Below are 14,953 nucleotides of genomic sequence, written 5' to 3'. Positions count from 1 at the left end.
CCAGGTTATGGGATCCAGAGATGCCAGTCTCAGGAATTTGAATGAGTCTACAAACAAAAGGGGAAGTTTTGCCAGCAGGGTATTAACATGACCAGAGCTATGCTAGAGGAAGCTGGTTCTGTCCATGTAAGAGCTTCCTTTAGGAAACCACAGTAGTGACAAGTGGATTCGTGCCTGGACTAGGTTTCTGGCCGTGGGAACAGAAGTGGGTCAGAGGTGAGGAACATTCAGCAGAGTGTGTGATGGGGCTTAGAGACCCACTGGACTCAAAGTGAGAAGGAGACCAGAGCTGTCAGTCTCTTTCGTGATTCACATTCTTTCTCACTCAGTGGGTCTGGGGTTATGGAGTCTTTTTATGATTCAGGAATGAAAAAGTAAAAGCAAGTACCTGATAACTTCTCATTGCTTTTTAACAAGAATACATCAATAGATGCTTAGATATGTCTGGGGAGGGTTTGTGGAAGATGGCTTACAAATTGGCATGAGGACTTGTGCTACCAAATGGAGGTCATAATGGGAATTGGTGATCTATTTGATCAGGCTCTGCATTGCACTGAAAAAGGGAAGTCAATCCATGGTACCACTGCTAAGAAGTTTCTGTGCCAAGAGTATCATTCGTATGCTGAGAACCACTGGGCAGAATGCGCGGTCTCTGAAAGATGCCTGTGGTCCCTGACATCCTGAGCGATCTGTTGGGGGCAACTCTGCTTCTGGGTTTGGTTTGGGTTTGGAAACCAGCCCTTCTCAGAGCCCTTTGCCCAGTCCACCTCACGCTGCTGTTCTTCCCCCAGGTGGGGTGAAGCCTGAGGGCCATGGAGATGACCACGAAATGGTCAACATGGAGTTCACGTGTGACCACTGCCAGGGTTTGATCATAGGCCGGAGGATGCACTGCAATGTATGCGATGACTTTGACCTGTGCTATGGATGCTACGCAGCCAAGAAATATTCCTATGGGTATGTCTCACGTGACCTCCAGCCCAGCAAACTTTTTTTCATGTACTTGTTTGCTTTTTTTAAAAAAAATCTTACATTATAAAAAATTTCAAACATACCCACAAATAAAAAGAGTAGTACAATGAATCTTCACGTCCCCTTTACCCAGACTCAACAATTAGGAAGATTTTGCTATGTGTGCTTCGATTCTTTTTTTTTTTTTTTTCTTCTGCTTTGTTAAAGTATTTTAAAGCAAATTCCAGACCTTCCGTCGTTTCCTTCCTACATACTTCGTATCCATCTCAAAAAATTATGGGCATTTCCTCACATTACCAAAAAGCTATAAGCTTCACCCTGTGAAGCTTCACAAAAAGGAAGTCTTACTTCACTTGGTTTCCATGGACAGTCTTCTGGGGGGTGTGAAATCCTGAAGTGGATGGTGCAGTGTTTGTGTTCGTTCATTTTTCTGAAGAGAGGGCCAGTACGTATATCTTTAAATTTTCAGTAACAGCCTTAGAGGTAACTGACGCCCACCTGTGACTGTGCATGTGGTCCCCTGAGGTCCCATTCTCCTTTTCGGACACTCACAGGGGCCTTCAGGCCTTAAAAACGTCTTGCCTTTGCAGCCACTTGCCTACCCACAGTATCACTGCCCATCCAATGGTGACTATCCGGATCAGCGACCGGCAGAGGCTCATCCAGCCCTACATCCACAACTACTCCTGGCTGCTCTTCGCCGCCCTGGCTCTCTATAGTGCCCACCTGGCCAGCGCCGAGGACGTGGACGGCGAAAAGCTGGACCCACAGGTCCGCAGCAGCGCCGCCACCCTGCGGAGCCGGTGCCTGCAGCTCGTCGGGGACTGTCTGATGAAGGCTCACCAGGGAAAAGGTAGGTGTTCCTCAGGCTCGGAAACCAAACCAGCCCTAAACTGCTCACGAAGGAACAGCCGCAGCAGAAGTGAAACGCAGTGCTCAGTGTGGAGGCGTCAAAATCCAGTGTTCCACAAGAGATGCTCACTATGGATGGAACTTTATTTATTTATTTATTAAAAAAATTTTTTTTTAATTGTTACTGTTTTTTTTAATCTTTTGGCATGGCCCACAGCATGTGGGATCTAGTTCCCTGACCAGGGATTGAGCCTGCACCCCCTTCGTTGGCAACTCAGAGTCTTAACCACTGGACCACCAAGGAGGTCCCCCCGGAACTTAATTTTAAATCTCCATATGCATTTGAGAGAAACATTGGCATTAAAGGAGCATTTAGTTTCTCTAAAATATTTTGTGAAGGTGGGAAAAAAATGAATAATTAAAACTCTTAATGTCTGGGGATAAATTATTTGAATACACCAGACTTTGCCAAAGGAATTCAGCCTTTTTTTAAAAAAACCAAAAACACCTGGAGTGCAGAACCACTTCCACACAACTGTGTTCTAAGTGAGAGCTATTTATAATGAAATTAGTTTGACTAATAAAATATCTAGATGACTTGACTTTACTGAGGGGTGCCAAGGAGAAGAATAATGTAAATGTTAAATTCCTGAAACAAATTTAAATTCCTTCCAGAATAACAGACCAACTCCTCATTCTAGTAAACATGAGGGAGTCAGACTTGGATGAAGTGGCAGTGGGAGACACTGGTGCTTCGGATCCGTCTTGTTAACTGTTTGCCAGAGAGAGAGAACTTAAAAATCTAGTTGTGTGGGGCTCTATAAAATTTTCATGTTTATGATTTCTAAACAGGCAGTCCTCTTGTATCTTTTGTCCTCTGTTAATAAAGCACAGGTGTCCCCCGCTATCGAAACTTGTAGTGTCTGAAGTCAGAAGCTGAGTAGATGCGTGGGATGGGGGTGGGGGGATTGGACTGAATACTCTGGTTCAGCCTGTGGAAAAGCTCAGCTATCTCTTTGCATATGGTAGTACAGTGATTTATGCATTTGCAGGGAATAACCCTCTTATAAAACTTTTAACCATCCTCTTTTTTGCTTTTCCCACGTTTAGGTCTTAAAGCTCTAGCTCTGCTTGGTGTATTGCCAGATGGTGGCTCTCCTCCAGAAAACCAGGCCCTGCCAGTCACTGCACCCACCCAGACGTCAGAGGAGCAGCCAGAGAAGAAAGCTGTGCAGGCTGCCGCGGAGCCGGCCCCCACAGGCCCTGCGGGGCCCCGCAGTGTACGTAAGAGTCCTTTCTTGGGCGCAGTCACAGGTAATCCCAGAGCTGTCATGTGAGGGAGCGGAGCAGCGACGTGAAGGGTCCAGGTTTGTGACCCAGTTTGCCAGGGTGTGGTCCCTGTTCTGTCTGACTTTGGGCACGTCACCACATCTCTTCAGTTTTCTTGTCAGTAAAATGAAGGGAGAATAATAATAGCTAATCCTTAGGGTTGTTGTGAGGATTTACATGCATCACACACACTGAATTAATGTCTAAGGTCCTCAAGGGAGTTTCTGGTGGTCCAGTGGTTAAGAATCCACCTGCCAATGCAGGGGACACGGATTCAATCCCTGGCTGCGGAACTAGAATCCCACATGCCATGGGACAACTGAGCCTGTGCACCACAACTAGAGAGAAGCCCTCACGCCACAACTGTAGAATCCATGCGCTCTGGAGCCCCGGTGCCACAACTCGAGAGAAGCCCGCATGCCAAAACAAAGACCCCGAGTACCGCGGCTGAGACCCAGCACAGCCAAAAATAAATAAATACATAAAGTGCTTAAAGCAGTGTTCATGGTAAGTTCTATTGGTGTTAACTACTCCTGTTCCCTGCCTCCTGTGGTTTTTATAAGGATTGAGTAAGATTACCCACCTGAAGAGGTTGGTTCCTTCCTGGCCCATGGTGAACACTGTATACGTGAAACTATTTTTATATTCAGTCAACAAATAGGTGATACTAAGTGCTTAGTACTTACCAAGTAGTTTACATAGGTAGTTTATAAGACTTTACCTGTGCTTGTTGAAGTAGAAGAAAAGCCTTCCTGGGTCCAGACGGAACCCGTGACAGTGACACTGAAGATCGTTTTGTGCAAGAACAGGCAGAGCATCCGTGATGCTGCCTTCAGAGCCTGAGTTGGTGCTCTCAGCGCCTCGGCTTTGCCTCAGGAGCTGCTGCTGTTTCTGTCCCCTGTCTCTGTCATGAAGGATCCCCGTTGGTACTTATCGTTCCCTGGGATCCTGTCGTCTTTTAGAGGAGGACAAAAGCAGAGATGGCAAAAGCTTGAAAATTCCATTAGCTTCATTCAGCCAGAGAGCCAGCACAAGGACAGGCGATGTGATAACCTTCAAGCCTGTTTTGACCGCAGAACCCTTCTCCAGGCAGCACTGTTCCCATATGGATTGTGGTGGGACAGGGAAAACATTATCAGCAGAGGCAGGGTGAATCAGCAGTCTTCTCTTCGCCTTTGAGCCTGAGAGTAATCATATCTTCTTTTGAGCCCCCAGCAGCTTATAATGTGCTACCAATCAGCACAGCACTCCTTATGTATCTACTTGTTCACTTATTTTTATCAAAATGGACTTGAATTTTTTTATTTAGTGGATTAAAAGCTTAGTCTTTATTATTGATTTTGATGCTCAGGTTGTCCCATGTTTGGCCAGTGGAAGCTCCTTCCAGCTGGCTTTTGTGTCCTTGGCTATGTCTTGATTATTCTTTGATCACTTCTTTAATTTTTGATACAGAAAGAGGTTTCAGGCTTATCTTAGGCTTTCCCTGCCTAGGGACTGGACTCATCCTTTTTCTAAGGAACCCCCAGGGCATTCTTTTGATTCCTGAGGTATCCATACCTTTTGGGTCCTCTTACCAGTAGCTGTGTGCATGCAGCGTACCCTGCCCTGGCTCGCTCTCTTAGTCTTCTTTGTGGCAAATCGCGGTTTCTGCATCTCCTGCCTTGGAAGGCAGAGTCTTTTTTTTTTTTTGGCTCTGCTGCATGGGAGTGGAATCCTGCTTCTCTGACCAAGGATCAAACCCACGCCTCCTGCCCTGGGAATGTGGGAGTGTGGAGTCTTAACCACTGCACTGCCAGGGAAGCCCCTGGAAGGCAGATTCTTAACCACTGGACTACCAGGGAAGTCCTTGGCTAGTGATTTTTTAAATTGTCTGAATGTAAAAAAATTTCTTTCACATAAAAGTTTACTCACTCTCCAATTTGTTTTTAGGGGAAGAGAGATGGTCCTAAGGAAGTCAGACCTTTAGATTGCAAGCAGAGAAGTAAGGCCAGTGAAGGTGTATCATTAAGGAAGGATCCTTCCTGCCCACCTCAAATTTCAGACTCACCTGCAGATGCCTGCACACCTACAGGACTTCCAGGTAAAAACTCTTTGACAATTACCTTGATCTCTTTCATTTTAAAATGCACACATACCCATCTCTGAATTATCTCTTGCACACAATTTATAACTGGTTAGCACCCGGGGGTGCGTGGTTTCTCAGTTCTGCCTCAGATAGTACTGATACTACTTTGAAAGTCATCCTTCCTTCATCTTGTTTATCTAATTTCCTATCTTGTTTATTCCCTGATTTACTGAGTGCCTTCTGTGTGCCAAGCACTGTGCTAGACTCTGGGGATGAAGCAGGGACCAGGTCAGACAAATGGACACATAGCTCCTGCCCTCATGAGGCCTGTGGCCTGGGAGGGTTTAAGACAGGGGTGCGTGCAACTGTAATTTGAGGTGGGATATGCTTCTGTCCAGAAGAGAGGCCTGAGTGGGTGGTAGCAGTGATGGGGATCCGGCTTGAACAGGTTGTACCCACGTAAGGCCCTTGTAAAGAAGGCCTGCAGGTGGCCTCAGAAGTGCCGGGGTCTCTTGGGGGGAGGGGCACTCAGGGCAGAAAGGACAAAAGGAGGAAAGCCCCAGAGAGGAAACCCCCAAAGGAATCCAGGGAGAAGTCTGTGGGGCAGGTGTGTGGGGAGGAAGAGGAGGGAGTGGGAGCCCTGAAATGGGGACGTGGAGGGGTGCTTCACCCTGCAATGGAGGCCCTGGGCTGCCTGCTTGGAACGGCGGCAAGGTCAGAGCTGTACTGCAGGACGATTGAAGAGCCAGGAGATGGGGGTGCTGTGGACCGAGGAGACTGGCAGCAAACATCAGCCTCCTCCTTAGGGCAGCTTGGGGAGGCAGCCTCCTTCCCTGGTGCCCATTCTGTGACCGAGGCAGGGCTGAGCACCCAGAGTCCTGCCCTGTCCCAGAAGGGGCTGATGCTCATCTCTGCAGATCATGATTCTAAGTTCAGGAAGCGGTCTGATACTCCATGTCAATCCAGATCATCAAAACTCACTCTTGTCTGATCCCATCTGAGGATCAGCATCCTAGTCACGTACAGTTGCTTTAGCCATCAGGGATTTATTGAGTTGCTGCTATGCTCCAGAAACATTTCTAGGTGTTTGTGATACATTACTGGGGAGGGGGGGAATCTAGAAGGGAAGTCAAACAATAACCAACAAGTTAAAAAAGGATATGGTGTGTTAAAAGGTAATTAGATGCCATGAGCACAAAAGAGCAGGGAATGGAGAGGGCAGAGGGGTTCGGGGAGATGGGAGGTCAGGCTCAACATTAAAACAGGGTGATCGGAACAGGCTTCCTTGAGTAAGACGTGTTCAGTAATAGGTTTTTAAAGTCTCGATGCTGTAGTGGCATGGGGCAGTACAGTGATCTACCTGCGTCTTCATACATGCATGGAACCTGGCAAAATCTGATAGCTTGCTATTTTACAACTCAGATGCTGAAAATTCAGAAGCGTCCTCTCAGAAGCCCATTGAGGAAAAGGCAGTTATTCCAAGCCCTGAGCAGGTGTTTGCGGAGTGTTCCCAGAAGAGGATTTTGGGATTACTAGCAGCCATGTTACCTCCCTTAAACTCGGTAAGAGACAAAATGGCATTTAAAAAAGAGAGAGAGAAAATAAATAAAAAGAGAGAAAGAGTGCATGAGAGGGTAGTGTTATGCATAGAAAAAATTTTTGGAAAGCCATATACTGAAATGTTAATTGCAATCATCTGTATATCCCTGGGGTAAGAATATGAATTGAAAGTAAGATTGTAAGATGATGCCTGAGAATGTTTATTTTACAGTCAATTGTACCTAAGCCATTTGTGAAAGACACTGCATAATTCCCCTGGCAGCAGGCCAGTGGTAAATAATACATGAAGACAATGGAGTGTTTAGTTGGTGTGGTTACCTTGATGTCTTATTGAACAAATTTTTCTCCTCTCTTAACAGGATCCCACAGTCCCCCTGATAGACCTGGAGCATGTGCTCCCGCTCATGTTCCAGGTCGTCATCTCAAACGCAGGCCACCTGAATGAAACCTACCACCTCACCCTGGGTCTCCTCGGCCAGTTAATCATCCGCCTTTTACCAGCGGAGGTAGATGCTGCTGTGACCAAGGTCCTCTCAGCCAAACACAACTTGTTTGCAGCTGGGGACAGTTCAGTCGTGCCAGACGGCTGGAAGACCACCCACCTGCTCTTTAGCCTGGGGGCTGTGTGTCTGGACAGGTAGCCACCCCCACTCTATCCCACCTTGGTGTTCACTTCTTTAGGTCATTGATCTGCTGTTGATTAATTTCAGTGTGCTTCAGTGCTATTTTTGCCCCTGTATTGTCTAGGGCTCTTTAGTGAGAACAGAATTAGTTTTATTAGCAACATTATCAACTGATATTAATGATGTACTTGAAACCCACATTAGAACAGCTGTTGCCACCTGGGTTCTGTCTGCTGATTCAGCTCTCTAGTGATTTTATATATTCTGGTTTGTTTTTTCCTGAGAGTAATAGGTACAGGCTTTGAGGTTGAAGAAAATAGATCTATTTTCATTATAAAAGCAGTGCCTTGCACCTTGTCAGTGTCTGGTGCTATTTCATTCCCCCTACCCATCCCTGCCCTCACCACTCCTTGCAGATCTCAGTTCCCTGACCAGGGATTGAACCCAGGCCACAATAGTGAAAGCCCAGACTTCTAACCACTAGGCCACCAGGGAACTCCCTGGTGCTTTTTAAAATATATTTCCTTCCAAGCTGCTTTTCTGTGCATGAATATGAGTGTGCATAAGTGCACATGTGTGTGTGACCATTTATAGAGATTTTTAAAACCTTAACTATAGACTGAGTATTTAAGTAACAAATCTTGATTATTTTCCTCCCACTTATCATTTTTGAAAAGCATCATTGTGGTAGTTTTCAAACTAATCAGTGGCTGGCTCATTGGCGTGTTTATGGGTTTGCCTTGGAGTGTGGTGAGCTGGTGCGTTGCGTTTGGAGCCTGTGCACCACCGCCTGATGGCGCTCTTGCCTTCCAGCCGCGTGGGTTTGGACTGGGCGTGTTCTATGGCCGAGATCCTGCGGTCGCTCAACAGCGCCCCTCTGTGGCGAGACGTCGTTGCCACCTTCACAGACCACTGCATCAAGCAGCTGCCTTTCCAGCTGAAGCACACCAACATCTTCACACTGCTGGTGCTGGTCGGCTTCCCCCAGGTACACCTGTCTGAAGGCCTGGTATCCTCTTCCTGTCTTCATCAGGCATATCAAAGTCCCTATAGCATATATCCTTGGGAGTCTTTTTTTCCCTTACATAATTTGCTTTTACGGTACTGGTATATTCTCAAGATTTGGGGATGGTTTGTTCAACGTACATTTTTAACAGTTTAGCCATTTGACTCATTTTATTAGCCAGTAGTTGGCTTTGAATAATAGGTAACTAACCCCCTATTAATAAGTTACAGAGAACTTCAAAGTATGATTGTTCTTCACTTTGGCCTTCAGCTTGATCTCATTTGTAATTTTCAACTAGTTGGAACAATGAAGACTGTGAAAACATGGCTTCATTCAGCAAGCACTTAAACCAGTTCTGTGCCAGGCCTGTGCCAACCCTCGACTTACAGATGGGAAGAATCCTGACCCTGACTGCCTGTTGAAGTCAGCAGCACAAGCAAAAGAGACTGTGTTCTATGCACTTCTGAGTTTCCCTTTCTTTCTCTGTCATGTTTAGGTCCTCTGTGTGGGGACCCGCTGTGTGTATATGGATAATGCCAATGAACCACATAATGTGATCATCTTGAAGCACTTTACTGAAAAGAACAGGGCTGTGATCGTCGATGTCAAAACCCGGAAGAGGAAAACAGGTCCCAAGCATAATTATTTTATCTAAGAATCAGAGCAAATTTTCTGTATATGCTAAAATCAGTTAAAATATCTTTGTTCTTGCCCCTGCACATGGATTTAAAAAAAAAACAAATTATAGCTCTCTGAATTTCTTTTTCCTGGAGGAGGGCGTGACAACCCACTCCAGTATTCTTACCTGGAGAAACCCTTGGACAGGAGCCTCGTGGGCTACAGTCCATGTAGGGTTGCAAAGAGTTGGACACAACTGAAGTGACATGTAACTTCTTTTTCCTCATCTGTGAAATGATGTGGTTGAATTGGGATTGCTTTAAAGACTCTTTCTATGTTGTTATTTTATATATATGACCCTTTGTTTTGGGATTGGCCAGATGTTTAGGTTCTGAACATCTACTTTTTCCATCTGCCAGTATCATTTGTTTTCTAGTGGGTAATTTAAACATATGGTGGCTACAGGAATGTAGAGTAACTTCATCAATAGGACAGTGAGAGAATATCATAAGTGCCCTTTTGATTTAATTTGCCAAATCCCAAATGATCTGGAGTCTTATTATTATGTGCCCTCTTCTGCTCTTGAAATAATCTGCTTTATCATTTAGCTTCAGTATTAGGCACTGTCTATGCTGTTTTTGTATACAGTTTGATGTGAATGTCAAGGTTTATTTTATTTTTTTACATGTGAATCTCAGTGTTCTAGGACTGTTTGTTGAACAGACTTCTTTCTCCATTGAATCATCTTGGTAACTTTGTGAAAATTAATTGACCCATATATCTTGGTGTTTATTTATGGATTTTATTATGTTCCATTAATCTATATATTGTATATTTGTCCTTACTTAAATGCCATATTGTCTTGTTGTTGTTAAGTCTAATTCTTTTGTGACCCCCTTGGACTGTAGCCTACCAGGCTCCTTCTGGCCATAGGATTTTCCAGGCAAGAATACTAGAGTAGGTTGCCATTTCCTTCTCCAGGAGATCTTCTGACCCAGGGATCGAATCTGAGTCTCCTGCATTGGCAGGCAGGTTCTTTACCACTGAACCCCCAGGAGAGAAAGCCCTTGAGTGTTAGAGATTTCTCCTGAGTATTGGGAGAGAAATCAGGTCCTCCAGCTTTGTTATTCTTCTTTAGAATTGTTTTGGCTAGTCTAGTTCCTTTGTCTTTTTGTTTAAATTTTGGAATCATCTTATCAGTTTCTATCAAAGAACCTGCTAGGGTTTTGATTGACATAACATTGAATCTGTAGATTCATTTGGGGAGAAATGATGTCTAAACAATACTGAGTCCTTTGATTCAGGAGCATGGTATATCTCTCCATTCACTTATGAAACAAATTTAGGTCTTATAAAATGTACATCTTTTGTTTCTCTGAACCTAGCATGGGATATAAGCTGCCTTCCCTCATTCCTGATTTTAGTAACTTGTGTCTTTTCTTTTTCATTGCATAGACTGCTTAGCCAGAGATTTATCAATTTATTTGATATTTTCCAAGGACTGGCTTTTGGTTTCTTTGATGTTTCTCTGTTATTTCTGATTGCTGTTCCATTCATTTCTATCTTTCCATTATTAATTAATTTATTTATTTCTGCTTTGAGTTTAATTTGCTCTTTTTTTATTTTTCTGGTTTCTTAAGGTGGAAGTCTAAATCAGTGATTTGACTTCATCTTTGAAAGACAATTTTGCTGGGTAGAAAATTGTAGGCTGAGAGTTTTTCCTTAGCATATTTTAAAGATCTTGATCCATTTTCTTCTGGCTTTCATAGTTTCTGCTGTGAAGTCAGCCATCATTCTCTGTTACCCTTCAAAATGTGTCTCTTGGGGAATTCCCTGGCGATCCAGTGGTTGGGACTTGGGGCCGTCCCTGCCATGGACTTGGGTTCAATCCCTGGTCAGAGAACTAGGATCCTATAAACGGTATAGCCAAAATGTTAATAAACAAAATGTGTCTCTTTTCTCTGGCTACATCTAAAATTTTTCTCTTGATCCTTCAGTGAAGGACTATCAACTGGTCCAGAAAGGAGGAGGACAGGAAGGCAGTGACTCCCAGGCCCAGCTAAGCCAGTACTCTCAGCACTTTGCCTTTATTGCCAGTCACCTTCTGCAAACCAGCATGGACAGCCATTGTCCCGAGGCAGTGGAAGCAACTTGGGTCCTGTCCCTGGCCCTCAAAGGATTATATAAAACACTAAAGGTAATGTTGAGTTTCTTCCATTTGCTAATCAGTCTGGCTGTGATCTAACACCTGCAGGGTATTAACTAGAAGGAAGTATCATCTGATTTCAATGAAGAGTTAATCATAGGATCTTGATTATTTTTAGAAATGACTGGGGCCTTGAACAAGGATATCATTAAGGAAGAAACAGAATTTTCCCAGTAGTTGGTTCTCTGTAATTTTTCAGTCCTGCCTCATGGAACCGGGTACTACTACCTTATGGGCACATAACCTTGGAAGATGAGAAGAAAAACTGACAACAGTTTCTCACTTCCCTCTGAACCGCAGCTCCCTCTGGTTCATCATAGGGAGAAAAAGGGGACTGACATCTTATGGGATCTTTAAGCAGTCGGTTTGGCATTTGGGGTGAGAGAAGGCAGAAAAGTTGAAGAGCTGAGCAGTAACTGACATGGAGATGGGAAGCCTTGACTTGTGGGGAACATGATTCTTCTACTACTTGAGGGGCATCGGGAGCGAGGGAGGGATCACTTTAAGGATGACCTTCCCAACAGAACTAGCCAAAGAAGAAGGATTTCCTCTGGAAGGCTTACGAGTTCCATGAGTCGGACAGCACTGGCAAGGAGGACATGAAAGGACTCCAACACCACAGGGAGGCTGGTCTAGGTGGCATTTCAGCTCTGGCCCAGCCCTGAGAATTTATAGTTTCATGCTTGAGACCACACGTCTGCTGTTTGTTGACTTCATGGCATTTATCACAATCTGTTGTATTAGTGGTTTTGCATTATAGTAGGTTTGGGAAAATAAACTCCCTGAGGGCAGAGACCATTTATGCCTTTGGATCCTTGATTCCGTAAATATTTGTTGAGCACCAGGTGCCAGATGGAACTGATTACGTAGTGTTGAACTAGAAGGAAGGTCCCTGCTGTCATGGAGCTTTCAGCCCTAACTGTGAGGGAGACACCAAGGAGCCTGCAAGGAAAACCACAGGAGTCAGAAAGAGGCTTCCTGAAGAGGTGAAATCTGAGGTGGTAGATAAGAGTCTGGGCAGAGTATTGCATGCTGGGAGAGAGCAAACTCCAGGCGCAGGAGCAGGCCTGGTTGTCAGGGAGCAGAAGGAACACCTCAGGGCTTTGGGACAGTGCTAAGGAGAGGAGACACAGACGCAGGCAGGGAGCCTGCAGGGGCCTTGTCAGCCATGAACAGGGACTCAGACTTCAGTCTGTAGGACAGTGGGACGCTTTGGGGAGGTAGAGAGCAGGACCTTAGCATAGGACTCAGCACGTACAATGTACGAGGCTTCAGAGATACTTGTCAAGTGAATAAATTAGAGAGTGGACAGACTTAGGTTATGACTCAGGTTCAGAGTTTCATCTTTCCTGCTGACTCTGGAATCTTCACCAGAAGGTAGGCTTGGGCCAAGAGCTAAGACTGGGCTCTGATAGGGGCCTGCTTCTCCCTGAGTGACCCTTGACTTTCTTCACTCTGAGGCAATTGCAAATCATTCTTTTTCTGTTTGGCAGGTTCATGGTTTTGAAGAGACGCATGCTACCTTCCTGCAGACAGATTTGCTGAAGCTGCTGGTGAAAAAGTGCAGCAAAGGGACTGGCTTCAGTAAAACGTGGCTCCTCCGGGACCTGGAAGTAAGGGACGAGGGTGACTCCTGCTACTGCTTCCTGCTGCAGATTTACAGGCCTGGGAGTTAGAACAGCCAGCCAGCCACAGCTGGGACTGCCCCGTGCACTCTCATCCGGTGCAGATGTTAAAACACTGTCTTACATTTGTCTTCCCTTTTGGAAATAGAGATTATGACACCTGTCCTCCCCTGTCAGGGAAAGTGAATTTGATGTTTGTCCAAAGAATATTGGAAGAGAAGTAATTTGTAGAAACACACGGGTGACCATTATATCATGGTAATAAATCTGCCCTTGAATTATTATTTCCCCTTAAAGTTGCTTTGAGCTAAAATCAGTTTCTAAATTTGTCCTCCACTTATGTTTATTTTATGTAGGATTTCAGTTGATAATATTCATTTTATTGCTTTTCCCCATAAGCCTTAGATTTTTCTTAGTGGAATTACTGTGGTTCCCTGGGGTATTTCTGTGCCAAGTCCCAGCTTCAGGGTAGGGAAGGCTGCTGCTGTATGGGAGGTGCTTGGCTGACCATTCTCAGTCACACAGAGGCCTGAAGTCTAAGAAACAGCTCTCAGTTGTCACAAGAGGATTTGATTAGGTTTTAGGAAAATATGCTGAAACATATTCAGGGATAACGTGGTGAGCATTTGCGCTCTTACTGTTTAGGAAATAGAGCAAAATAGAAAAAATTCTAAATTAAAATAGAAAAAATTGGTAATTAAAATTTTTTGCATTCAAAAATTTATGTTTTTTTATGTGTAGAGAATTTGAAAAGTAGAAAAGAAAGAAAAACTCCAAATTTCACCCTCCCAGGCACATCTGCTATTAGTATTTCATGTATTTCCCTTTTCTGATTTTTTTCCTTCTGTGTCTGTATTGCATACATAGATTTGGATTGTATAGTGGAGCCCATTACTGAAATAAATTGAAGTCTTGTGATGGCCATTTTTCTAAGTTGTTGGGTAGTTTTCATAACCACCATTTCTAACGGCTGCATATGATCCATAAAGTTGGATTTCAGTTTTTGCCATTAATAAATGCTTCATTGACTATATCATGAGTATAACTTTTTACACATTTTACATTATTCCTAAAAGATGAGTTTCGGAATCAAAGGTTATGAACATTTGTATAGGTCTTTACACTTCACCAAAATGCATTCTAAAAGGATGATACCAACTCACGCTGTCAGCGGCAAAGTTAATAAACACAAACGTCCCTTACAGTGTTAGTTAGCATGTCTTTGGTTACAAGTACAATTGAACATGCTTCCATATCCACTAATGAATACATTTTTTTAAATTACTTTTTTTGGATGTGGTGGGTCTTTGTGGCTGTGCTGGGGCTTTCTCTAGCTGTGGTGAGAGGGGGGCTACTCTTTGTTGGGTGCGCAGGCTTCTCATTTCATTGGCTTCTCTCTTTGCGGAGCACGGGCTGTAGGTGCACGGGCTCTGTAGTTGTGGTGCACAGGCTTAGTTGCTGTGCAGCATGTGGGATCTCCCCGGACCAGGAATTGAGCCTTTGTCCTCTGCATTGGCAGGCAGATTCCTATCCACTGTACCAGCAGGAAGTCCTAATTTTACACTCTTTCTGTAAATTCTCATGTCTTTTAAAGAGTCAAGTCAAATATTTTCTACCCTTTGAGGGTTAAAGGTCTTCTCACACACTAAACACTCAGGTTCCTGCCCTGCCTGATTTTTGTTCTGTCTAGATTTTGTCCATCATGCTGTACTCCTCAAAAAAGGAGATCAACACTTTGGCTGAGCATGGAGAGCTGGAGCTGGATGAGCGAGGGGACCAGGAGGAGGAGGTGGAGCGGTCAGTCAGCAGCCCTGGTGACCAAGAGCAGAAAAAGCTAGACCCTCTCGAGAGCCTGGATGAGCCCACCAGGATATGTTTCTTGGTATGCTCCTAGGTCATGGTGTGGCGTGAAGAAGGGACTCAGGAATGGATTCTCTTTGACTTGGACTGAGTTTTAGCCTCCACATGGAAATGCTTCAGGCTGATGTCCTGTGAATGCACTTCTGGGAAACTCAGTCTATATTGTACGGAACTGACCTACAAGGAGGGAAAAGCCCTTTCAACAGTAGTTCTTGATGTTTGGGAGTTGTGGACCCA

At 44.6% G+C, this 14,953-nt stretch overlaps 1 protein-coding gene across 2 annotated transcripts in view; it reads left to right on the top strand.

The window, feature by feature from the left end:
* ZZEF1 (zinc finger ZZ-type and EF-hand domain containing 1) overlaps positions 1 to 14,953 on the top strand; it is a 94,969-nt gene that overhangs the window by 64,481 nt on the left and 15,535 nt on the right. For both annotated transcript variants that reach the window (XM_019981030.2, XM_070772855.1), the window contains exons 35-45: positions 792 to 957; positions 1,563 to 1,825; positions 2,935 to 3,104; positions 5,083 to 5,233; positions 6,641 to 6,780; positions 7,138 to 7,415; positions 8,215 to 8,389; positions 8,904 to 9,036; positions 11,023 to 11,222; positions 12,725 to 12,844; positions 14,547 to 14,738. In XM_019981030.2, coding sequence (XP_019836589.2) covers positions 792 to 957; positions 1,563 to 1,825; positions 2,935 to 3,104; positions 5,083 to 5,233; positions 6,641 to 6,780; positions 7,138 to 7,415; positions 8,215 to 8,389; positions 8,904 to 9,036; positions 11,023 to 11,222; positions 12,725 to 12,844; positions 14,547 to 14,738 — 1,988 coding nt within the window. The remainder of the gene's footprint in view (positions 1 to 791; positions 958 to 1,562; positions 1,826 to 2,934; positions 3,105 to 5,082; positions 5,234 to 6,640; positions 6,781 to 7,137; positions 7,416 to 8,214; positions 8,390 to 8,903; positions 9,037 to 11,022; positions 11,223 to 12,724; positions 12,845 to 14,546; positions 14,739 to 14,953) is intronic.

Source organism: Bos indicus, chromosome 19, assembly GCF_029378745.1.
Source record: "Bos indicus isolate NIAB-ARS_2022 breed Sahiwal x Tharparkar chromosome 19, NIAB-ARS_B.indTharparkar_mat_pri_1.0, whole genome shotgun sequence".
Lineage (NCBI taxonomy): Eukaryota > Metazoa > Chordata > Mammalia > Artiodactyla > Bovidae > Bos > Bos indicus.
The sequence above is the reverse complement of the archived record's forward strand: the minus strand, read 5'-3'. Positions and strand labels throughout refer to the sequence as shown.